Source organism: Erinaceus europaeus, chromosome 11 (genome assembly GCF_950295315.1).
Source record: "Erinaceus europaeus chromosome 11, mEriEur2.1, whole genome shotgun sequence".
NCBI lineage: Eukaryota > Metazoa > Chordata > Mammalia > Eulipotyphla > Erinaceidae > Erinaceus > Erinaceus europaeus.
This window is the reverse complement of record NC_080172.1, coordinates 107,667,137-107,693,776: the sequence shown is the minus strand read 5'-3', so window position 1 is coordinate 107,693,776 and position 26,640 is coordinate 107,667,137. Positions and strand designations below refer to the sequence as shown.

Below are 26,640 nucleotides of genomic sequence, written 5' to 3'. Positions count from 1 at the left end.
ATTGCAGTTTTCTGTTGTATTTGTTCCCTGGTACATTTTGTGGGGTTCATCCAAACAGGATATTTAAATCTCACTAAGTGACTTACTACAGATTTTTGAGGTTCAACCCATGGCAGTCATGTTCTATGGGGGTGAGTTGGAGACCTAAAATGCCTCTGTTTACATGGAGTAGATGTGCAGTTCTTCAGGGTGACATGTGCCTGTTTGGTTTCTCAGCTTCCCGAAGATTTCGATCTATTTGGTTGGGGGAGGGAGAACTGGGTTTGCTCTCAACAGATACTATTGGGCTTTAGATGTCAGACTCTTCCTGTCCTCAGAACTCTCTATTGTTCTATTTTTATAACAAATGTGCACATCAGGAAAATCTAGTCAGAACCTAGTTTTACTCTAAATTTGGCTTTGGAGCAAACTCAAGATTTGTACTGCTTGGGTCCGCACAAAATTTCCTTTTTTTTTTTTTTTTTCTCCCAGTGTGATACTATTGGTTACTCCACTGGGACACTCAGAGTGAAATGTGGTTGCAGTGATAGATGTTGTTATAAATCTATGTAAGGGCAGAGGGTAGGTAGCATAATGGTTATTATGCAAAGAGACTCTCATGCCTGAGGCTCCAAAGCCCCAGGTTCAGTCCCCTGTACCACCATCAGCCAGAGCTGAGCAGTGTGCTCTGGTATAAAATAATAATAATAAAATAATAAGTGTTATGTAAAACTTGTTGTTACTCTTATAAAGAAGTTGATGCTATACTTAGTTTGACCTGGTTAGGTATTTCTTCTATCTCTCACATGTAATTATATGTTCCCTTCAACCCCTTAAAATGAAGAAAAGCATGGTTTTATTTGCTTATGCAAGCATGCCTTGCTTTTAGTACTCAGAATCATTAAGAAATTACTGAGCAATTTGGATCTGAATACATGGTCTTATACATATGTTGCCAGCTGTTTCATATTTTATTTCATTGTATCTCCCCCTAAAGGAAGTTAGACATCTATTGTAGACATTTTTATAATTAAAAAACAGCTGGATATATATCATGAAAATTCACCCCAAGGACACTTGCAGCTCTCCCAGCCACTTCCACATAATTTTTAAAATGTGAATTCCAGGAATGGTGCTGTTGACACAAATATCAGGAGTAGGAAAAGGACTGGGTGTCTCTGGAGGAGTCGGTGGAGGGATAAACAAAGATACTTGTGCTATGTTGGAAATGTCCGACTTCAGGTTGACCTTATCAACAGCCTGAATAGCAATAAAGAGATCTGTGCCATTTTCAAAAGCAATGTCTTCAGGCTGAAACACAAAGACTTCCTCAGAGTTGGCTTCATTTGGTATAAGATCAGTAGTATTCACTTTAAGTGAGTTGTTGAACTTGTCTCTGAGGTCAAGAATATCTGTACTTATCCCAATGATGTACTTCTGAGCTAAAAAAAAAATTATATAGATTGTAATTCTCAAGTTTCAAATTTCTCCCCACACTCCAAATTAAAATCTTAAGAATGTTCATAAGCTGTTGGAAATGCAATCACTATCTCATAATGTTTTAAAGGCTAAATGTGGTGGATACTCCATATTCACAGGCACAAGTATTCTCTTTGCCTCTTTTGCATGAATATCATAGTAGAATGGTAAATACAAAATTGGATCAGGCATGAATTAAAACTTTGGCCAATGTCTGTGGGCAAAATGCCTGGTTGAAAGAGGATGTTGTTTAATTACTATTCATCATTGTATTATTTATATACAGGTTTTTGGTACAGTTGTATCTGAGACTTAATATACACCCATATGATAGAAACTGAGGTTTCTTCCAAAGGACAATAAATAAATATCTTTGTGTATTTGTACTCCACTCCCAACCCTTTCAGTAGCCATTACTAAAAATGGAGTTTATTGGAGAGCAGATTGACAAGATTTAAGCAAAAAGCTGAGGGGACCTGGAGGTAGCACACCTGGTTAAATGCACATAGTACTATGTTCAAGTCCCTGCGCAAAGATAAGGGTTCTCGCCCCTGCTCTTCCCTTGTGGGGGCAGAGGCGGGTTGAGGAGAGTGCTTCACAAACAGTGTCTTTCTCCCTTTCTATCTCTCCCTCCCCTCTAAATTTCTCTCTGTCCTATCACATAAAATGAACAAAAAAGAAAAGAAAAATAGCTGTCAGGAATGGGGAATTTATAGTACTAGCACTGAGACCCAGTGATAACGATAGGGAGAGAGAGAGAGAAAAAACTACTCAAAGTTGCCTTTTCTCAGTTAAAACTGCATACACTAAATATATTGGCATTTAATTGCAGATTCTCAAGCTCACATACTAAAAAACATTCATCTTTTATTTCAGAGGACATTCAAATTCCACCTGTTTCCTGCTCTTTCATGCATGACAATGTATTTTCCTGTCCCATCCTCTCTTTATCTTTGCTTGGTTGTTCAACCCCTTTACAGGGACCGCTCTATATTCAGTTTACCTCTTCCATAATCGTAATCATCTCCCGGAGCTGTCCACGTCAGGTTAATAAGATTGTCCCCTTGGATTTTCGCCTTCAGGTCAGTGATTCGGCAAGGGGGAAAGAGATCAGGTATGGGGGCCTTCGGAATATCGGAGGTCAGAAACGAGCCCCCTGAGGTTGTTCTACTGAAACACACTTGCTTTTCTTGAGGATCATCCTTATTAATTTCAGGTCTAGGCGGATTCAATTTTATTTCACCTGAAAATACATTGCACTATGATACCTGGTAGCCAGCACCACCACAAGATGCCATACATCTTTCTGTCTTGTTAACGGAGTAATCTTTCCACATCTTCCCACTTTCTCCCTCCCATATACAACATTCATTTTAACTGTTTGATATAAAGGTTCCAAATCAGTTTGCATCAGAGGAAACATGAAGCAACCATTACCTAATAGATATTTCTTAAGAACTTAGTGAAATCATTATCATATTTTTTTTCCATGAAATTTATCCTGTAGTTGTTTACTTTCTCAACCATTTTTGGGTCTAGCCTGCCATACTTATCCAAAGGGTCAGTTACCTATTTCACATCTCAGACTGTGTCAAGAAAACTCTTCTACTTAGAACATTGTTGATTTACTATTTTCCTGTCTATTTGTTGATAATCATCTAGACCTTCAAGAATTGTTATTTGTTCTATACATATTTCTTTCTCTTTATTCACACAGTTATCTTATTGTAGTTTCTCGTGAAATGTTTTATATTGAGGATTCTAAAATGTACTAAAGACTTGTGATTTTCTCAAACAAATGCACAGGAAGCTACTTCTTGCAGCAACTTCAAGTTTGATGTTCCTATTGAAAGTTCAATTATTGGAGTCGGGTGGTGGTAAATCAGGTTGAGCGCACATGTTACCATGTGCAAGGACCCAGGTTCAAGCTCCTGGTCCCCATCTGCAGGAGGGAAAGCTTTGCAAGTGGTGAAGCAGGCTTCAGGTGTCTCTCTCCCTTCCTATCACCCCATTCCCTTCTGATTTCTTCCTGTCTCTATCCAATAAATAAAGATAAAAAGAGACTTATTTTTTAAAAAGGAAAGTTCAATTGTTGATTATGGTTGGAGTTTTCTGATTCTATTTCCAATTAAAATTTTCTATAATTACATTATTCAAAATTGACTCAATGACTCAGATGTTACCCTACACCATTTCCCCCACAGCTGTATACTTTTCTCAGCCAGGTGCATTATTCCAGAGCACTTACCATTCTTAATCCAACCAGCTTTATACCTAGCTCCATTCTGCTTGGGCATCACACTTCCTTTGGCTGCATTCACCCCTCCCAGGGCCCGCACTTTTACACTGTATCTGCCATTTTCATCATAAGCCATGAAATACCTCGAATAGACACCATCATTTTTAGTAGCATCAGCACCTTGAAAAGCAAATGAAGAAATGAATGATTATTCTGAAGGTAACTGGGTATTTGTATATTTCCAACTCATCTGAGGGATTTTTTTTTCTCCAAAGCATAAATAATCCATCATTATCTCCAAGAAAGTTTAGGATTTGACTGTTAAGGAAAAAGTATACTTATTTTACATATATGTATATATATATATCTTCACTCTTTTTTAAGACACTCTTTTTAAATTATATTTACTTATTGAGTAGAGATAGACAGAAATAAAGAGGGAGGGGTGGTAGAGAGGGAGAGAGACAGAGCAACACCTGCAACCGTGCTTCACCACTCACAAAGCTTTCCCCCTGCAGGTGGGGACCAGGGGTTCAAACCCAGGGGCTTGTGTATTGTAACATGTGCACTTAACCAGGTGTGCTATCACCTGGATCCCACTATATCTTAGTTTTTCCTGAGTTCTTGTCTTTCCTTTAAACATCAGAAATCATGGCATGTCTCTGTTAGATAAAACACAGCAAATAAACACACTATTAATTAATTATCTATTAAACTAAATTGAATGATTGTATGTAACAGGGATAGAAGCATAATTTTTAAAAAAATCACCCTGGGATTTTAAAATTTCCCCCTGGGATATATTTAGGTAGTAGGAAATTCATTTATTAAATTTGTTCTAATCTGCTTATTTGCATCACAGTAAGCAATCAAGTTCCTTTGAAAAAAAATGTAGAGCTCTTCACTATATCTTTAAAATTCAAACATTTTCTTATACCTAACATAACCCAAATATTGTCAATTGAATATCAATTTATTAATACAAAGCAAATGTATTAATAAATAAGGCTCTTATTCTTTTTTTTTTTTCCCTCCAGGGTTATTGCTGGGCTCGGTGCCTGCACCATGAATCCACCGCTCCTGGAGGCCATTTTCCCCCCTTTTGTTGCCCTTGTTGTAGCTTCGTTGTGGTTATTATTATTGCCCTTGTTGGATAGGACAGAGAGAAATGGAGAGAGGAGGGGAAGACAGAGAGGAGGAGAGAAAGATAGACACCTGCAGACCTGCTTCACTGCCTGTGAAGCGACTCCCCTGCAGGTGGGGAGCCGGGGGCTCGAACCGGGATCCTTACATCGGTTCCTGCGCTTTGCGCCACATGCGCTTAACCCACTGTGCCACCGTCCGACCCCCAGGCTCTTATTCTTTTAATCTATACTAAAAGTTTATAAGTAAGTCATTTTCTCCCTGGTGGGCTTTTCCCCTTCTAGTCTACATATGATCACAACTTCTTACATGTAAACACAGCTGCCCAGTTTCCATGCCTGTTTCCTCTAGACAGACACCTAGGGGTCTTTGGTGAAGACAGATAGAAGACACTGACAGGTTAGTGAGAGGCTACTATGTTGGTTTTACCCAGTACCTCAGTCAATTAACCAAGGACAGGCAGGGTGAAGTCTGCCCTGAGCAGAAGGGAGAATATTCTGTCCTGATTGTCTGTGTTCATGGTGGTGAATTAAGAGCCCCATCAGCATTGCCCAAAAGATCGTATTCTTAGCCCATGGTCATTATGATTCTCCACAGAAGAACAAAATTCTCTCCAGTTGGGTAACTTTGCTGAAGTTCAGATACAGGCATAGATGCTTCATGCCCCTCTTGGATAATTGCAAAGCACATCAAATCCTGAAGACTTAAACATCCCCCACCCCTCAGTACCTCAGAACACACTTTAATAAGGTTTTTTTTAAGAAAACTAGATTATTCATACATCGTGTGTCAATTTGAGTTGACCATATTTCAAGGGCTCAGTAACCCTTGTAATATCAAATGACAACTGAGAACCTGACTTGGATTTTCTGTCTCCAGTGGATTCTGTTGGTATGCTTCTAATTCTGCTTCTAAAACCCCTTCTGTTTCATTGGTTTAATCCCCTCCAGCTTAACACTGTATTCTATTTACATAACCACTGTTAACTAAGCACCGCCCTGCCTGCAGAGCATTGGTTTAATCCCCACTGGTTCATGATGTCTTTTTGCTCCGCCCCCTCTCCTAGTACACCCTGATTTCCACCAGTTTTTTTTTTGCTCCACCCTCTTTATGTCACATCCTGTTTCCACCTTACTTGGCGAGTATATATAAGGACAGGATTATGATTAGAGATGGCTTAGATTGCGCTGTGTTCCACATGAATAAAGAGATACTGCTTCCCAGCTCAGCCATGAGTCTCTGGTCGTCTCTCTCCTGCCCGTGAAGCTAGCCTGGCAGTATTCAAATACTTAGACATTTTAAAACTTTGCTAATAGGTATATTCTAGTAAGATCCAATGTGCAGTCTAGCTGGTTAGCTAGATGTTCTTTCAATTTACCAGCTTACATGGTGCTGAAGTAACTCTCTATGTTCAGCCCTAGGTGACTAGGAACAGTCTGGCTCCTCAGAACATAAGAGAAACATTTAAAAAACAACCCTCATATGGAGTGGGGGCACCTTGGGTACCTCTCTCAAGCCTCCCAGTGCAAGAGAGAGGTCAGGAAGCAGACTGTGCTGCAGGTTTCCTGTACATCCTGTTGCCTTTGCCCAGTAGACTTATCTTAAGAAGACTCTCTTGATTTAAAAACAATGGACTGGATTTTCATGGTGGTAGTAAAATTATAGTGGTTCAACATAGATATAGGAATCCCATATAATTGTTCTTGAATCCATCCTGCTGTTTTTTAATATAAAAAAACACTAATTTTAATGCAGGGATAATATGTCAATGTAGAGGGATACTTAGTTTTGCAGAAGCTTCCAACATTTTAAAATGTAGGAATTAAAAGGAAGCAGAAAACTCTTCCAACTAGAACTCACAATGCTCAGCTGCCTGCTTTTAGTTGTTATCATCAGACCATGCCTGCTTTCTAAACACTGGTTGCATCTTGGCAAAGGAAAAAGTATTTTCGGATTTCTTGGGGTGGGGAGGAGGTACCTGCTCCATTGTCCAATAATTCCAAAGTGACTGTTTTTCCATTCGCTGATTCTATGAGTGCTGTGACGCTGGCTCTGAGAATAGGCATGGCTCCTTGGTGAATCTTTGCATAAACTATCATAGGGTTAGGGAATTTGCCTGTGTCTTTGTTCATCTTAGAGGTCACTGTAACTGGAGGCAAAGTAGGACTAGATGCACGGGAGGTGACGGTCAAAGTCAGGGTCTGTGAAGTTGCTTGTAGACTATAACGCCAAACACCAACCTGATAAAAACAAAAAGGAATTCCCAATGAATATCTATAGATAACACAGACCTGACCTTAGGGCCATGTAAGTGAGTTGGTCTGCTACAGAACGTTACAAACACCTTCTACACCCTATAAAGAATGTGGGTCCATACTCCCGGAGGGATTAAGAACAGGGAATGGAGACACCAGACTCTGCTGGTAGGAACTGCATGGAATTGTACCCCTATTATATTTTAATCTTGTTAGTTATTATTAAATCACTAATAAAAAAGAATGTTACAAACATATCTAATATCCTCAGAAAAAATATATATCCTCAGAACTGTCTGTCAAGCTAACATTTGATATATCTGGACCAGACACATGGTGCTTATTGTTGACAACATCCTAGTTGAGGAAACTGAGGCTGAAAGCTATGCTAATTATAGGGACTTATGATCATTACCTTTGTTTCCCAATAGCAGTGTCAAATTGATAGGCATTAAAGTAGAAGTATTTTTCATGATCCTGAAGGCTCATCTTAAAAGACTTATTTACTTATTTAGTGAGTGAGAAAGACAGAGAGAGGGGCCAGGTGGTGGTGCATCTGGCTGAGTGCACATGTTGTAATGCACAAAGACGCAGGTTTGAACCCCCGGTCCCCACCTGTGTGTGTGGGGGAGCTTTGTGAGTGGTGAAGCAGGGTTGCAGGTGTCTCTCTGTCTCTCTCCCTCCCTATGTCCCCATTCCATCTCGATTTCTGGCTATCTCTATCCAATAAACAAAGTTTTAAAAAAGACAGGGAAAGAGAGAGAGAGAGGAGAGAGAGAGAGAGATGAGAGAGAAAAGAGCACAATGCTTGTCAGATGTGGCACCGGAGAAAGTCTTTGGGGTTCACGTGTGTGAAGCAGGGAGTTCCCTATATGAAGTAACTGCCCTATGTGAAGATTATTTTGGCAACTTGACTACTAGATAATTTGAAGACTTTTCCTTTAGTACGTAGAATAGTATAACCAATTTCCTTTGAAAAATTATTTATTCAGTTGTTATTTTTGGATAGAGACAGAGAAATTGAGAAGGAAGAGAGAAAAATAGAGAGGCTGGAAGAAGTAGAGACATCTGCAGCATTGTCTCACTGCTTGTGAAGTGTTCCCCTGCGGGTGAGGACTGAGGGTTTGAACCTGGGCTCTTACACATTATAACATGTGTGCTCAATCAGCTCTACCACTGTCCATACCCCACCAATGTCCTTCTTCTTTATCTACATTTTTGCAATTCTATGGGATTTTAGCAACTTCCTACTTAGGATGAAGTTTCTCTTTTTTTCCTGCTTATCTTGTTAAGTATTCCTTTTTGAACCTGTTCCCATTAAAAATAACAAATTTTCTGTAGAGACTTTATCTGACAAAATTGTAAGAAGGAAACAGTTTCACTTACCTTGGCAGTTCCTGGGATTTGAAGGTAGGCCATTTTGGTATTTGTGTCTACTACAAAACCTTCTTGTTTCTTTCCACTGGGATCCAAGAGAAAGATCTGGGGAGTGTTTGTTGTCCAAGTGATGAGAAATGCGGTGTCCTTTCCCACAGTGCTGTCCACAGTTACAGTTCCATTCATCCATTCAGCGTTCTGGAGAGTCAACCCTTTACTCTCAAGCTAGAGAGAAAACAAACTTGTCACATTCAAATCATGAAAATCCTTAGAAATACCTCATTTCTTTATTCATTTCTTTATTTTTCTGTCATCCCCAGAGTGTCACTGCTTTGTGTAAACTAGATTGGATAGAGAAGCAGTGAGGAAGTGAGACCAAAGAACTTCTCCCAAAGCAATAACACTCCCACATGGAGTGCTGGAGTCTTGAACCTGAGTCACACATGTAGCAAAGCACATGTCTTCCTCGGGGAGCTACCTCAGTGGTCCAAGAGGCCTCATTTCTTGATTTGGTGTTTACGATCTATTATGATCCAATTACAAACTATATCTCTAGTTAACTTCCAAATTTATTATTTTTTAAAATTTCTTTATTGGGAGATTACTGTTTTACAGTCTACAGTAAATACAATAGTTTGTACATGCATAACATTACTCTGTTTTCCACATAACAGTACAACCCCCATGAGGCCCTCTGCCATCATGAACTCTCCCCCCACCTACCCTAAAGTCTTTTACTTTGGTGAAATACACCAACTCCAGTCCAAGTTAGTGTAAATTTATTCTTTATTTTTAAAAAATATTTATTTATTTATTCCCTTTTGTTGCCCTTGTTGTTTTATTGCTGTACTTATTATTGTTGTTGTTGTTGTTGATGTCATCATTGTAGGATAGGACAGAAAGAAATGGAGATAGGAGGGGATGACAGAGAGGGGGAGAGAAAGAAAGACACCTGTAGACCTGCTTCACCGCTTATCAAGCGCAAATTTATTCTTATACTCAAACCAGACTTCTCCCATTGATCCTCATGAATCCTTGATTTTTAAAAATTTTCTTTATTGGGGAATTAATGGTTTACAGTCAACAGTGAAATTAAATACAATATTTTTTACATGTGTTATATTTCTCAGTTTTCCACCTAACAATTCAAACCCCACTAGGTCCTCCTCTATCTTCCAAGACCTGAACTCTCTTCCCAGCACACCCCTACCCCAGAGTCTTACTTTTTTGCAACACACCAACTCCAGTCCAACTTCTGCTTTGTGTCCTCTCTTCTGTTTCTATTTTTCAACTTCTGTCTATAAGTGAGATGATCCCATATTTTTCCTTCTCTTTCTGACTGATCTCACATGAACCCCTGATTCTATGACTTTATCATAATCTATGTTTCTCCTAGAAGTCTGTCTCTGGATTTATAGAGAGATCATTGTCATCTGGCAAGTCAGAGATACATCAAAGAAAGGTTCATGGAGAAAGTGATATTTCAACCAAGTTTTGAAAGAGAGGTATGGCTTCTGACTTGACAGCTGACCAGAGTTTCTCCCTCTATGAACTTTCTGATTTTAAATATTTAGTTATTAGTGAAAGAATGAGAGTCAGCGTGGAAGTGGGAGTGGGGGCGAATGACCAAGAAAGGTAGAGAGAGAGAGATCGGAGCATAATTATGGCACATGTAATCCCAGGGATTGAGCTCTGGACCTCACGTTCTTAGATTCCATATTTTATCCACTTCACCACCTCCCAGGCTGTGGATAAAATATAGGATCTAAGAATCATTATATCTTGTTTCTCTGATGTTTGCCTTACATTTATTGATGTGCTACATAGGCTCACCTCATATACTAGGCTATGAACTATTTAAAATTTTTTCTTTATGTTTTATTCATTTATTTACTTATTGGATAGAGACAGAGAGATTGAGAATGGGGGCGGAGATAGGGAGATAGACAAAGAGACAACTGCAGCATTGTTTCACCATTTGTGAAGCTTCCCCCCCCCTTCAGGTGGGGACTGGGGGCTTGGTAGACTGTAAATTCTTTTTTTCTTTTTAACTAAAGCACTCCTCAGTTCTGGCTGACTATAAATTCTTTTTTTTAAAGATTTTTATTTATTTTATTTTATTTATTTATTTATTCCCTTTTGTTACCCTTGTTGTTTTATTGTTGTAGTTATTCTTGTTGTCATCATTGTTGGATAGGACAGAGAGAAACGGAGAGAGGAGGGGAAGACAGAGAGGGGGAGAGAAAGATAGACACCTGCAGACCTGCTTCACCGCCTGGGAAGCGACTCCCCTGCAGGTGGGGAGCCGGGGTTCGAAAGGGATCCTTATGCCGGTCCTTGTGCTTTGCGCCACCTGTGCTTAACCCGCTGCGCTACAGCCCGACTCCCCTGACTATAAATTCTTAAGGGAACTTATTAGGGCTTAATTTCACCCACATATTTACTGTCTGAATTTGAAATGTAGAATTGTAAGGTCAAGTATTCTTGTGGCTCCTGTAAAGATAAACAAAATAAGTCAATACCAAGGTTGATTTGTTCTTTGAAAAATAATGAAGGAGATAGAAGTGGTTAAGACGGAAAACGGTTAACAAGGTTTTTATAGAAAGTCTGATTTTGACAATGATCTCCTAGGTAGTTATTTGATTTATCCTATTTAAAATGTATTTATTAATATAGAGCGAAAAGGAGAGAGAGAACCAGTGAATTGTTCTGTCACAGGAAGAGCCAGGGACTGAGCTTGGAATCAAACTTCAGAGCTCATGTTTTTAAGTCTAATTCTCTAGACACTGTGACTCCTGGATCACTTCTGTGTAACTCCTGGCTCACCTACTTATTGTTCTTAAGTTAGTGTTATAATTTAATTTTATTTTCTAAGCAGAAATGGAGAGGAAGTGGAAGAGACCACAGCACCAAAGCTTCCTTAAGTGGGATAGGAACTGGGCTGTGCAAATGGCTATCCAAGTACTATCCAATGTACTATCCAAGTGAGCTATTTCACTGTCTCCTTTCTTTCTTTCTTTCTTTCTTTCTTTCTTTCTTTCTTTCTTTCTTTCTTTCTTTCTTTTTTTCTTTCTTTCTTTCTTTTTTTCTTTCTTTCTTTCTTTCTTCCTTTCTTTTCTTTTTTTCCTTTCTTTCTTTCTTTCCTTACTTCCTTTTTCTTTCTTCCTTCCTTCCTCTCTTTCTTTCTTTCTTTCCTTCCTTCCTCCCTTTCTTTCTTTCTTTCTTTCTTTCCTTTCTTCCTTCCTTCCTTCCTCTCTTTCTTTCTTTCTTCCTTCCTCTCTTTCTTTCTTTCCTTCCTTCCTTTTTCTTTCTTTCTTCCTTCCTTCCTTCCTCTCTTTCTTTCTTTCTTTCTTTCTTTCTTTCTTTCTTTCTTTCCCCTTTTGTTGCCCTTGTTGTTTTACTGTTGTTGTAGTTATTACTGTTGTTATTGGTGTCATCATTGTTGGATAAGACAGAGAGAAATGGAAAGAGGAGGGGAAGACAGAGAGGGGGAGAGAAAGACAGACACCTGCAGACCTGCTTCACCACTTGTAAAGCGACCCCCCTGCAGGTGATGAGCCTGGGACTTGAACCGTGTTCTGTTCTTAAGTTACTATCTACTAAAAGAATGGGTGTCCTGGTCTTGAGGCCAGACTTTTTAATTTTATAAATAGATGATTATCTTGAATTTAGAGAAATAAAAATTTAAAATCTGGTTCTATGGTATGTGGAGAAAAAGTTTTTTTCATTTCAAATACAATGATCAGAAGCTGTCTATGTACTTAATCCTCTCACTAGTTGAAGAATTCTTCCCCTGATGCCATGATGTCTCCATGCAGTGCTGGGGATCAAAGCCAGGGTCCCCTGTATGGTAAAATGTGCCTTCTGCTGGGAGAGTCATGACCTAGCCCACTGGCTTAATCATTTTACCACAATTCATTTCTTCCAATTTGAAATAGGGCTTTTGAGTTTAATTTTCCTAAATATGCACTGGGATAACCCAAATGACTTTTGACTTCTTTGAATACTATGTTAATTTATCAACACATCTCTTGCTTTTAAAATATATCACTGTTTGGCTTTGATACTGCATTATTTCTTGACCTTTATCCAAATTTTCACAATAAAAGTTATAACTCACATGGATATGAAAGTTGATCATTGACACTGTAGTTAAATATTCATGCAACTTTGGGATTCTTAGAGATGAGTGTTTTTAAAAATAGGTCCTTATTAAAAACGGTCTCAAGGCATTTAAAGAAAATTCTGGTGTGTTATCTTGAAAAAAAATTAGAACCAGAAATGTCCATAAATTTTTTTCTGGTTCATATCTGAGAAACTGAATTCAAGGGAAGTAAATGGCTCATCTGTGACCACAGAGTTAATAGCTGACACAGGACCAGAATGCACTTATCTGGTCCTGACCTACAGATTTCTCCCAGTACAAAGCATTTTACATCTACTATGATAAATATTGGGAAAAGTTGAGAACTGGAGGAAGTGGGGGGAAAATGCAAGTTACCCCTTGAGTATTTCTCTAGAACATTTGTTATTGAGATGGTCTACTCTGAAGACAATTTTAAGCAGCTACATTGTTAAGAGTTTTTGTTAACAGTGCAGCAGGTTAAGCACATGTGGTACAAAGCACAAGGACCAGCCTAAGGATGTTGGTTCGAGCCCCCGGCTCCCCACCTGCAGGGGAGTCACTTCACAAGCGTTGAAAGAGGTCTGCAGGTGTCTGTCTTTCTCTCCCCGTCTCTGTTTTTCCCTCCTCTATTTCTCTCTGTCCTGTCCAACAACGATGAGATCAATAACAAAGGTAACTACAACAATAAAAAAACAATAAGGGCAACAAAAGGGAATAAATAAATAAATATTTAAAAACATTTTTTAAAGTTTGAATCCAGGCTAGGGAAACTGTATAATGGTTATGCAAAAGACTTTCAGGCCTGAGGCTCTGAGGTCCCAGATTCAGTCTTCAGCACCACCATTAGCAAGAGCTGAGCAGTGCTCTGTTCTTTCTCTCCGTGTATCTTTCTTTCTGTATCACTGTCATTAAAAAAAACAAACAAAATGTTTTTTAAAAAGCAGTTTGGATCTATTATATTTTGTGTCGTTGCTTTCTATGGGAATATCACTTGGTATAGTCTTTATGTAAACATTGTCTTGTTTAAGGTTGAAGACTCACTTTTTTTTTGAATAATGTTTTGCAACATTTTGAAGCTTCTTTTAAATTTTTAATTGTCTGCTAGAAACATGCATAATATTAAACTTTTAGCAATTAAACCCTCTACTTTGTAATTGTTTACAAACTTAAAAGCCCAAATGGAACTCTTACCTGGATGGAACGCTGGGTGTCAGCTACATTTCCTGATGAAAGGGCTCCAAAGGCGTCAATGAGGCCATTATTCTGAATCATATCTGAAGCATAGGTCTGTAAACCTCCTGAAATGTAATCATATCACCAGAAGTTATTTTCTAAACATAAAGCATTTTACAATAATTTAGTGGATGTTTACATTACAAAACACATGAAATGAATATTCTGTTATGTTATCAAAAAGATATATGGATTAGCTCAGAAGTTATTGCTATCTTTAATTCAACTAAATAATGGTTTTAACATTGTTAAATTGACTTATTATCAATTATTTGCAAAGAAACCACAAATCTCTGCTGGACCAAAGTAAATATCATAAAAATCAATGTAAATTTTCAAGTGTGAGTGTCCATTCAGCTTTAATTCATGCTTGTTGATTTATTGTTTATACTTCTAAAGAAATCTAGACTTAGAAAAATTGTATTAGGAGCTGATATTTTAGATGCCTCAGGAAACAACTCAAAAATCACTTTACAATAATTTACGCAAGTGAAAATGGCTTATATAAAAAGATGGGAATAGGGGGCTGGGCAGTAGCCCAGTGGGGTAAGCGCACATGGCAGAAAGCACATGGACTGGCATAAGGATACTGGTTAAAACCCCCGGCCCCCCACCTGCAGGGGAGTTGCTTCACAGGGGGTGAAGAAGATCTGCAGGTGTCTCCCTTTCTCTCCCCCTCTCTGTCTTCCCCACCTTTCTCAATTTCTCTCTGTCCTATCCAACAACAACAACAGTGATGATAACAACATATAATGGTAACAACAATAATAAAAAGGCAACAATAGCCTCCAGGAGCAGTAGATTTGTAGTGTAGGCACCAAGCTCCAGCGATAACCCTGGAGATAAATAAATAAATAAATAAATAAATGAATAAGAAAGATGAAAATAAATGTTCAGTGTGAATGTGGAGAAAAGGGAGTTATAATACACTATTGATAGGGCTATAAACTGGTATAGTCTCTTGGAAGATGACATGGTGATTACTAAAGAAAAAATTTAAAAATAAACTGCTATATATTCTTTAGAGTACCACTCAGACATTTATCCAAAATGCATGTAAACACTAAATCAAAAAAATATAGATACACCCCTTTGTTCTTAGCAGCACTATTCAGAATGGCCAAAATATGGAATTAATTTCTAGTCTTATTTCCAACTCTGAACATGTCAATAGTCATTTGTGATTAATGGTAGCTAGATCACTAAAAATATGATATCTTTTTCTCTATCCCACTCCCTCCTCCTTCCCAGTCCACTGGAAAGCACATCCAGTGGGGGTACAAGCGAGACAATGGAACTGAGCAGAACACTCTTCACCTGTCATTTTGGATAATTCCTCCAGCTCTTTTGCTGCAGAGGGTCCCAAGGCAACAGTGTGGACGATGGCGCCACTTTGCTTCACCTCTTTAAAGCATGCACTGATGGTGTTGTCTTCCCCATCAGTCAGCAAGATAATTTCAGATCCATCTGTTGGGTATCTCTTCCTAATCACCTAGGGACACATAGTTTAAGGCAGCTTAATTAAGTAGCTGACTCAGCACAGGCTAGGTTTTTGGCAAAACCAGCATTTACAGGAAATGAGGGGAATGAGAAGAGAAATTCCACCATGTTCAAGGACCTGGACTGGAGCCCCAGCTCCCCACCTGCTGAGGGCAATGCTTCATAAGCGCAGAGGGTTAAGCACACGTGGCACAAAGCACAGGCACTGGCATAAGGATTAGAGCCTCTGGCTCCCCACCTGTTTATCTTTCTCTCCCCCTCTCTGTCTTCCCCTCCTCTCTCCATTTCTCTCTGTCCTACCAACAACAATGACATCAATAATAACAACAATAATAACTACAACAATAAAACAAGGGCAACAAAAGGGAATAAGTAAATAAATATTTAAAAAGAGGTGAAGCAGTTCTACCAGTGTCTATCTTCCTCTCCCCCCTGTACCTCCCTTCCCCTCTCAGCTCCTCTCTGTCCTGTCAAGTAATAATAGAAAGGGAAAAAGAAATAAAAGAAAAAATAATGGCCACCAGGAGTGGTGGATTCATAGTGCAGGCACAGTGCCCCAGTGACAACCCTGGTGGAAAAAAATAATAATAAAGAAATTCTAGGGACCAGGTGGTGGCACACCTGGTTAAAGGCACAAAATAGAGTGCACAAGGAACCAGGTTCATGCCCTAGTCCCTGCCTGCAGAAGGGAAAGCTTCATAAGCAGCGAAGCAGGTCTGTAGGTGTTTCTTTCCCTCTCTATCTCCCTCTCCCCTCTCAATTTCTCTCTGTCTCTATATAATAATAAATAAATAAAACTTTAAAAAGATTTAAAAAAAAAGAAATTCCAGAGAATAAACAAAAGTATCTAAGAAAGGTCAAATGTCTCTGTCTTCAAATACAACTTTAAATTTGTAGCATTCATAAAACTTGGCAATGATCTTTTCTCCTGAGTAATCCACTGCAGAAATGGTTCTGTATATTGAGATGTCAGGTAGTTCCAGGGATAGGCAGAACTGGAAAAGTAGCAAAGATCTTTCCAATTTTCTTTTTTTTAAAAATATTTATTTATTCCCTTTTTGTTGCCCTTGTTTTATTATTATAGTTGTTATTGATGTCGTTGTTGTTGGATAGGACAGAGAGAAATGGAGAGAGGAAAGGAAGACAGAGAGGGGGAGAGAAAGACAGACACCTGCAGACCTGCTTCACCGCCTGTGAAGCGACTTCCCTGCAGGTGGGGACCCGAGGGCTTGAACTGGGATCCTTAACGCCGGTCCTTGCTCTTTGCAAATGCACTTAACCCACTGTGCTACTGCCTGACTCCCCCAATTTTATTTATATACTCCCTGGAGGCAAAAAAAAAAAAAAGAAAAGAAAAAGAAAGAAAAAGCACAAAAAAAAAAGTCACCAGTCAGTTCAGCAGACTTTACTGTCAGAACAAACCTGACCTCAATAGTGACCAGTGTAAATCTTGAGGACAATGCAGCACCTGAGGCCCTTGACCTCACCACTCTGAAATCACAAGTAAATTCTTCCTGCCCTACATACCAGACTTCATTGAGCAAGAAGAGTCTTGCTCATCTAACTGGAAAATGTAAAGCCAGCAATTCCCTCTTGACCACCAGGTAGGTCATCAAGCATTTATCATCTCCACTAGGGTTTTGCCTGTTAGGAGTCTAGTGGGGCAAGCTGGCGATTTCTTTGTTTTCCTCCCTCATTTTCTGCCATAGTCAAAGCTTAGGTGAATGCAAAAGCATGAAAATTCAGACACACACACACAGATTTCTGGGTAAAGGTTTTGCAACAGGCTGTGAATACAACAGAAAACACTTTTAGAGAAGTGATTCTCAGGCCAGAAAAAAAAAGGAGGGAATATGGCATTTGAGGACATGATTGAGTCTAGAGTCTATATCAAACAGTGTAAGCTGGAAACTAGACATTCCTCTTGTTGCCTGGGAATCTGGACCTGCCACACTGATGTATTATGCCCCAAGGCTGGAAGAGGAAAGGCCTGTTATGACAATGTTGATTCTGAGAAAGAGCCTTGCAAGGTTCCTCCAGCCTCTTATTCTTTATTTTATGGGAATAAGTAGCAAAATGAATAGAATACTGCATTCTATATGACAGGCAAGTAAGTATCAGGTACAATAAAAATAATTGTATTTACTGAGGGTTTTCTGAATAATATATATATGGCACCAGCAGCCTGGGAGGTAAAAAGACAAATCTTTCTCTAAAGAAGTTTTGGTTGAATAAGCACATGATTAAAAAACAAGACAGAAGAATCTAGAAGTCGCAAAAGATATATTTTTAAGTCACATGGTTGAATTATTTAGTAAGGTTGTCAAGACATAGGTGGTTTGTGATGGATCTTTGAAGAAGGAGTACAGGCACAATTTAAGCTACAAAAGAAGGAGGAGGAATTTCTCTGAGAAGTTCCAAACATGTAGAAACTCTGAAGGGCAAAGGATATAATTTACTTAAACATAAAATACCAGGGAGAAGGCATGTGTGCCTGGAATGTTAGGAAGCGACTGTATTACAATATAATGTAAATGTGAGATATATTATCCTTGATTAAAAGTTAATTATCTTTACTTATTGGATAGAGACAGCCAGAAATCAAGAGAAAGAGACCTGCAGCCCTCCTTCACCACATGTAAAGGGCTTGAACTTGAGCCTTTTTGCACCTATGTATGCACTCAGCCAGCTGTGCCAACAACTGGCCCTCATCTTAATTTTTTTTAATGGAGATTAATTGATAGCTGAGTTGAGAAATAATGTAATTAGATGATCAGATGAGAGTTTGGATGGATTCCGATACAATTCATAGCCCTCCTACTTTCAGTCAACAGACCATTTGTTTGTCATATAATACCAGAAGTTTAGAGTGTTTAGCCATCTCAAAGTTACTTATCATTTTTCTTATAAAATATATATTATGAGATCTTTGTCTACCTTTATTTCATGGTACTCAATATAGTTTTTGAATATATATTTATCTGTGTGTCTGTTTCCCTTCTAACCTGCCACAACAAGACTCAAGCTCTGTAATAAGAGTTGTGCTCTCTGTGCCAACACTATTATTAATGTCAGTGTCTGGCGTGGAGAATGCACACCATGGGGCCAGGTGGTGGCACACCTGGATAGGCACATATGTTACAATGTGCAAGTACCTGAGTTCAAGCCCCCAGTCCCCACCTGCAGGAGTAAAGCTTTTTAAGTGGTGAAGCAGTGCTTCAGGCCTCTCTCTCTCTATCTTTCTCTTCCTTTCAACTTCTGACTGTCTATAGCCAATCAATAAATAAGGATAATAAAAAATTAAAAAGAGAATGCACACTATGACTGTCTTGCAAGCAGATAAGCAAGCATGAAGAAAAAAGCATGAATATAGAGATGCAGAAAACACTAGGCCCGAAGCATGTCCATTATAGCTCAGGAGACCCTCCCCTTCATACCATTTGCACCACTGATCTGCCATTGACTCTACTTCAACTAGATGCTAGGAATATTTGGAAACAATACAGAAGGGAATTTCTTGGCAACCATAAATTTGGTCAAATACGGGAGGGAAATACGTCTCACAGTAAATGCTGATCGAAGCCCGGAGCAAATGGATGTTCCTCCCGTGGCCACTGTAGGTAAGCTTTTTGCGAGTTTGTCCCTTTCAGTTTTACTGTTTATCTGTAGGAGTTCACTTTGTACAGAAGCCACGCTGTCAAAGGTCACCATCCCAACCCAGGACCCTTGCTCAACCGTCTGCAGCAGGAAAAGCTTGCCTGCTTGATTCAGTCTTTGGAGGCGGTCACCACCCTGAATGGAAAAGAGGAAGAAAAGCAGTAAGGCTGGGGTTAGATGGGTAGACTGATAACAAAACAGGCTAGAGGGGATTTAGAAGTGACTGTCTACATGTACCGGATAACAGGGATCCGCTTCTCGTTGATATTCGTTGTACATTGTGGTAGAATGTTAGCTCTCTAAGAGATTAAGTCAGGTTATGCAATCATTAGTTGAATGCTTTAAGTCCTAGACACCTCCGTAAGGTCATTGAAATGTAAAGTGTAAATGTATGTTTATATTTACACAAATGTGAAACATAAAACATAGTAAAACTAGATCCTTCATCAGATGTACACTAAAAAAATACAGGTCCATGAAGGATGATAAATGACATAGTGGGGGTTGTATTGTTAAATGGGGAACTGGGGAATGTTATACATGTACAAACTATTGTATTTACTGTTGAATGTAAAACACTAATTCCTCAATAAAGAAATAAATTTAAAAGAAATTGAAAGGTTAATTTAATCTGGCAAATGAAACAAGTTACTGAACTTCTGTTGAAAATTGTTGAGATGGGCACTTCAAAATGCAATGTTGATACTGTAACTGTTCTGAACGTGAGTTTTTTTTTTTATCCCCACCCAGCCATTTCCAAGTTGTATTTCAAATCATATCATGCATAAGTAGTCTTTTGAACTAGCATCCAAAAGAATAAGTACATACCCCCATGCTTCCAGACTTATCGAGAACTAAACACACAATTCTTTGTCCAGTCTGCAGCAATGAGAAGATGGGATTGGGTGGCTGGGTTGCCATAGGGGTGGTTTTCTTAAAGTCTTCTGACTCTTGAATCACTTCCCAGGTGCTTCGGAGATTGCATTTTTGATTTTGAAGGTTTGGGGATTCCTTGTTGTGGTTTTTTTGGGTACAGAATTCAGTCACCTGAAATGGTTAATAAAATTATATAGATAATAGTAAGGTGCTTGCTAAAATTTTAATAATTTTTAGTATTTTAATAACAAAATGATAAATATGGGATGATCTCACTCATAGGCAGAAGCTGAAAAACAATATCAGAAGGGAAAACCCCAGCAGCACTTGAACTGGAGTTGGTGTACTGCACCAATGTAAAAGACTCTGGGATGAGGGGGGAGGGTTCAGATCCTGGAACATAATGTCAGAGGAGGACCTAATGGGGGGTTGTATTGTTATGTGGAAATGTTATACATGCACAACTATTTTATTTAACTGTTGACTGTAAACTGTTAATCCCCCAATAAAGAAATCAAAACAATCCAATATAAATAAGCCTCTCAAATTGTGCTAGGTAGCTGAATGTTGCTTTAGATGGTTCATTATTTCTGTCTTGCTTTCAACATGTATATTACTTTACAGAACACAAAAGCTTGACTCTAGAAGTGAGATAACAATGGTTTTAAAACAGAAAAATGAAAAGAAGACCAGGAGAGTCAGCCTATCCCACTGGTAGAAGAAGCAGCACACTACACAAATATCAGAGAATGTCTAAATGGAGCATTTTATGAACAGGGTCAACCAGCTGAGTGTGAAATGTCCCCCTCTTTGTCATAACTGCTTTAATAACTTGATTAAAATATTTTACATTTGTACTCAAAATGTTTTAATTCTTTGCTTTTTCTCCTTGCTAGTCAGTCACTTTGCTTCAAGCCCACAGTCAATGCAGAGCATGACTGAGAAAAACCAAAGTCACAATTCAGAGTTTCTGTCTAAAACTACCTTTAGCCTCTTGGACTCACGGGTCCCTGTTCGGGAGCCAGTTGCTGGGCTAGCTTCATGGGCGGGAGAGAGACGACCAGGGACTCATGGCTGAGCTGAGAACACAATTCAGTCTTCATTGACGAGCAGGGATGCAGTGCAATCAATCTAATCTCTCTTCATTAGAAAGTCCTGTCCTTTATATCTCCTGAGGTGGAAGTGTCAGGTCGGGAGAGGATGTACATAGGATAGGGGGTGGGGAGAAGGAAAAAGCGTGCGATCGGAAGTATCAAGCTTGCATCTAACCAGTGGGGATTAAACAAATGCCCTGTAGGCAGGGCGGGTCTCAGGTAAAGCAGTGATTATGTAAATAGACCACAGCATTAAGCAAAGCAACAGAAGGGGTCTTAGAAGCAGAATTAGAAGCAGACCAACATTTGTGTTCTTCACAATTTATTTACCTGTTTATTTTTTGGTTTGTTTTGGTTTGGCTTTTTGTTGTTGTTGTTATTCTTCCCTTACTTTCCAACTTAATTTCAAGTCATCCTCACTGTTATCTTTAAGCTACTTGCTCCTAAACTCCTACTTGCTCTGGCACCATCTTATCTTCTTTTAACTCTACTCATTTTCTTCCTTACTTCTAAAGTGTCTGTCACTTACCTATACCTACCTACTGTCCCAAATTTCAACACAAACTCCACTTAGTTGGGGCCGGGTAGTGTCATTTCTGGTTATGCTCACACAGCATTATGTGCAAGGATCTGTCGTAGGACCTGGGCTTGAGCACTTGCTCCCCACCTACAGTGGGGACACTTAAAAGTGGTGAAGCAGGTCTGCAGGTGTCTGTCTCTCTTCCTCTCTATCTTCCCACTCCCCTTTCAATTTCGCTCTGACCTATTGTATAAAAACAAGCAAACAAATCACACCAAGTGAGATAGATTTCTAGTGCTTGCACTGAGCCCTAGAACAACCCTGGAAGCAAAATAAATAAATAAATAAATAAAAATAAAAATCCACTTAGTTATCTCACAAGCTCCTCACCCTTTATATTTTCATAGCTAAACTCACCATTTTTCCTCCCACTCTGTCTCTCCATATATATTTCCTTATTTCATGTCACCACTATATACCCTGTCACCTCAGTCAGGTTTTGTGACTTCCTTCCTTCTATAGAACTGACGTTAGGATGTCCCACTGTATCTCCTCTTCATCCTCTTTTCTTCATTTCTAGAGCAATCTCCATCCTAGAAGTCTACATGCTCCTCCCTTAGACTGTTGCAGTCTCTCTTATCTGACTTTTTCACCTCCCCTCCCCCATTGCTTCACTTCTAGAGGGAGCTTCCTTCCTACTCCTATTCTTAAGACCCTTTGGTGGTTTATTATAGCTCAGATACTTCACACTGCAAACAGAAGTTCTCATGATGTATATTTCTGCTTCACTCGGCACCCTCATGCTCCAAATCTCTAGTTCTGCACTGTGACTGATAAAGTCTCATACTTGTCTTATAACTCTGTACCCCACTGCTTTTTCTCATGATACCCACTTTGTCAAAAAATTCCTCTTCCTCAGATGGGTCGATATTGGGGCAGCTTGGAATGTTCCTGCTCATGACCACAGAATGTGAGCTCAAATCTACAGGGATGCAGAGGTCACATAGGCTCCTAAGCTGAATATGGGCCCCAGATCACATCAAATCGATGGGGTTTACAGTCAACAATATTTCTACCCCTTCCCCATATTAGGGAGCTACTCTCTTCCTGATCCAGCTTTCTGGTCCTTTTCCAGACATGATATCATCTCCCCAGACAGTAACTTGGATCCACCTGCATATCAGATTTCAGGCTCAGAGGAAAAAAAACCAAACTAGTATAGCTACAGGCCCTTTGAAATATAACTGAAACATGCCTACTAGCTATCTACAAAATGGAGGATAACCCAACACTTCATCAGCACTATTCCAGCCTTTAGGTCCATGACTGGTCAACAATTTGTTTGGGTTTGTATGTTAACTCTCTTTTCAACCACCAGGTTCCAGATGCTAGCATGATGCCGACCAGACTTCCTAGACAGACAACCCCACCAATGTGTCCTGGAGTTCTGCTTCTCCAAATCCCTACCCTACTAGGGAAAGAGAGAGGCAGGCTGGGAGTATGGATAGACTAGTCAATGCCCATGTTCAGAGGGGAAGCAATTACAGAAGCCAGACCTTCACCTTCTGCATCCCACAATGACATTGGGTCCATGCTCCCAGAGGGATAAAGAATAGGAAAGCTATGAGGGGAGGGTATGGGATACAGAGATCTGGTGGTGGGAATTGTGTGGAGTTGTGCCCCTCTTATCCTATGGTTTTGTTAATGTCTCCTTTTTAAAATAAATTTAAAAAGAGAATTCCTCTTCCTCTATTTTCTGTACTGTGAGTTCTACATTGATGATTCAGTTAAAAGGTGATATTCTTTAAAAATTTTTTTTTTCATTTCCTTCCTGTGTCAGGGCTAGAGAGGGGGTTTCCATGCTGTGGCTGCCCAAGTGCTTGAGAAGAATTTATGGGCTATTAAATCCATCTATGACATATAATTGTCTCATTAAAGTTGGCTTCTTCAAAACTCAGTGTATGACAGATTGAACACTTTTAGAAATTTGTATTTTTTTCCTGTAATTAAAATCAATCTGCATGACAATTATCTTATCAAGAAAGTGAAAAATGATGATTATGCAAGAATTGCATATGCAGAGGGAAGTCAATAAATTATTATTTCTTATCTTCTTAATCACTCTCATCCCTCCCATTTGGGAGCATTTGAAAATTATGACCCAGTTTCCTCTCTCAGGGACTTCCCAGTAAAATAATTCAATGAAAACATCTTAAATACCCAAGATTCTAGTAATTATTAACTACAAAGCACTTATCTTTTTTCTCTTTTTTTGCACTGTAAGGTCATTGCAATGATGTTCCCTTGTGATAATTATGGTTAAATTTTAGCAAGCTGTAAACATCGACATTAAGATGTTTGTGTAAAAGGTTTTCACATCTGACTTTGTATCCAATATATCTTCATGGTTAATTTTAAAACACATAATATGAATACCTTCCTGGAAATTTCTGAATATATATAGGAATGGACTATGAAATCAGACTGAGGATGGGCCTCAGGAACCATGGGGCAAGAACTTTCAAGCCTGTCCCCCACAGTTTTATTGACAGAGACTTGCAAGTTATTCCTCTCTCAGTTGCAAAAGGAACGCACAATTGAATATTATAATCTGGAAAAGAAAAGGGATTTACCATTGGTGGTGGTCAGTGGATATATTTAATCCGTGCATATTTGCTGATGTACATTTTTAGCACTAATATAGGTATTTAGTCAAATTCATTTCATGGCTTGGTCTTATACAAACAACAATGGGAAGCATCTTAAAGCTATGAAAACAGTGCAAACTCCCTAAGGGCACCAATACTCATAAAAAACAAATAAATAAATCTCAGTGAATGATCAAACTCAAATATGCAGACTGTGAAGATCTTCATTAACAATTTAAGGCTACTGATCATTTCCTTATTAACCAGTAAAAAGAATGTCTTAATGTCCCCTGTGGTCATGAGTAGCATCTGGGGTTAAAACTTCAGCAACTCATAAGTGTCAAGGAATAAGAAAAGGGTACTTACAGATGAAATATCTTGAGCAAACATGATGGAAACTTTCTCAGTCTGATCCTCATCAAGGATGAACTCACATTCTTTTGTAAACACCCCTGTGTTTTTGTCGATTCTGCATGATGAAGGGATACAGCTTCCTCCCTGACATTTTAATGCTATGTTTTCACCATGAAATTTTTCTGAGCACCTGAAAATAAATTAAGGTTAGTTGTCTAGGTGCTATAATCATTTTAAAGGGTTAGACTTTGGAATCAATTTCTAATTTTTTAAAAATTTTCTTTATTTACTGAATAAAGACAGCCAAAAATTGAGAGGAATAGAGAGGGAGCAACACCATCAGTGCTTCACCATTCACAAAGCTTTCCCCTTGCATATGGGGACTGGGGACTAGAACCCGGGTCTCTGAGCATTGTAGCATGTGCACTCAACCAGGTGTGCCACCACATGTCCCAGAAGTCAATTTTTGACAGATGGCTTTGAACTATAATTACCTCTCTTAGCTCAGAACAAATAGCAAAAGTTATTTAGTTCTCACCAGAATAATTTCCATTTATTTATTTATTTATTTATTTATTTATTTTTACCAGAACACTGCTCCTCTCTGGTTTATTGTGGTTCTGGGGATTAGACCTGGGATCTTTGGTGCCCCAGGCGTGAAAGGCTTTTTGCATCACCATTATGTCATCTCCCCAGCTCAAATGTAGGATGTTTTTAATGTGGTAAAGTTGGTGTGCATTTTATTAGAGTTACATAAAATGTATATAGTAATTTGGGCTGAATCTATATCTTCTGGGAATTAACTTAGTTAATTATTTTAATGACCTAGAAGAATTTTATACTCTTCAAATATGACTTCCACAGTTCTTAGAGATTCCCCTACTTTTCAATGCTCTTAGTTGCTATTGCAGAATATTTTTTCCACTATATTTTTAAACTGGTTATTGTTAATAGGTGGGGTGGCAGTTTGAATATTGATTTTGTACCTGATCACCACAATGATTTTATTTATCAATACTAATTTCTATCATTTACTCAGGTTTCCAAAAAGCAAATGATCATCTTTCTGAAAGCATTTTTCTCCTCCTGACGAGTAGCCTCTCTGTTTCCACTTTCGTTTCATGTGTTATTGGTTTTAAAGTGGTGACAATTTTCTCGACAAAATTAGATAACTGTGCTAATGTGGTTTTATCTCATTTCTTGAAATAGTCTTAGTGTTTTGCCATTAAATATTCCATAGCCTGTTGATGTGTAATGAATGTTTTATTTGAAGAAATGTAACCTCCTGTGGGTAGTACTAACTCATTTTAAGGAAAGGAAAATACTGTAGGCTGTGACACCATCTTTGGTTGTTTATAGGACTTAAAAGTAATGATTGAAATGGAAAAGATAAGAACAATTTGCATTAATATGTTTTAATAAATTTTATTATTATTTTAAATATTTATTTATTTCCTTTTGCTGCCCTTGTTGTTTTATTGTTGTAATCATTGTTGGATAGGACAGAGAAATGGAGAGAGGAGGGGAAGGCGGAGGGGGAGAGAAAGAGAGACACCTGCAGACCTGCTTCACCACTTGTGAAGCGATACTCCTGTAGGTGGGGAGCCAGGGGCTTGAACCGGGATCCATATGCTGATCCTTACACTTTGCACCATGTGCACTTAACCCACTTCGCTACTGCCCAACTCCCTAAATTTTTTTTTTAAGAGAATATAGTGATCACATCATGTTTAGTTATATTACCTGTGGAAGGATCAACAGCCTTTCTTTGCTCTTATTTCTAGTCTAACTCTAGAAAAGAATATGTATTGACCATCATGCTTTTTTTTTTTTTTCCTCAAGGAATATATAGTGTCTGCTTTAAAGGTTAGAAAAGAGAAGTGTGAAAAGTAGATGTCAAAGTTGGGACGGTGCCCATTGAGATTTGTGAGGTCAGTCTAACGTGTGATCACATCAGGGAAATTACTCTGGGATGTGGTCTATGGAGAGCAGAAGGAACAAGCTGGAGGAAGCTGATATATTATGAAGGGCTTTAGGAGGACTTTAGTATCTAGATATGCCCCAAATGTTATCATAATAAGGGAAAAATATAATGGAAGTGGACCAAGTTGACAGAACTTCAACATGATAGACAAAAGAAGGACTGATGACCAGTAGTTG

At 38.7% G+C, this 26,640-nt stretch overlaps 1 protein-coding gene across 1 annotated transcript in view; it reads right to left on the bottom strand.

The window, feature by feature from the left end:
• Positions 1-1,041: 1,041 nt before the first annotated feature.
• The window catches only part of CLCA1 (chloride channel accessory 1), a 35,490-nt gene continuing 9,891 nt past the window's right edge, over positions 1,042-26,640 (bottom strand). Inside the window, exons 5-14 of the mRNA XM_007529967.1 lie at positions 24,493-24,670; positions 19,817-20,035; positions 18,896-19,123; positions 15,149-15,323; positions 13,790-13,896; positions 8,482-8,697; positions 6,819-7,080; positions 3,707-3,877; positions 2,462-2,701; positions 1,042-1,421 (exon numbers count right to left, since the gene is read on the bottom strand). Of these exons, the coding sequence (XP_007530029.1) occupies positions 1,042-1,421; positions 2,462-2,701; positions 3,707-3,877; positions 6,819-7,080; positions 8,482-8,697; positions 13,790-13,896; positions 15,149-15,323; positions 18,896-19,123; positions 19,817-20,035; positions 24,493-24,670 (2,176 nt within the window). The remainder of the gene's footprint in view (positions 1,422-2,461; positions 2,702-3,706; positions 3,878-6,818; positions 7,081-8,481; positions 8,698-13,789; positions 13,897-15,148; positions 15,324-18,895; positions 19,124-19,816; positions 20,036-24,492; positions 24,671-26,640) is intronic.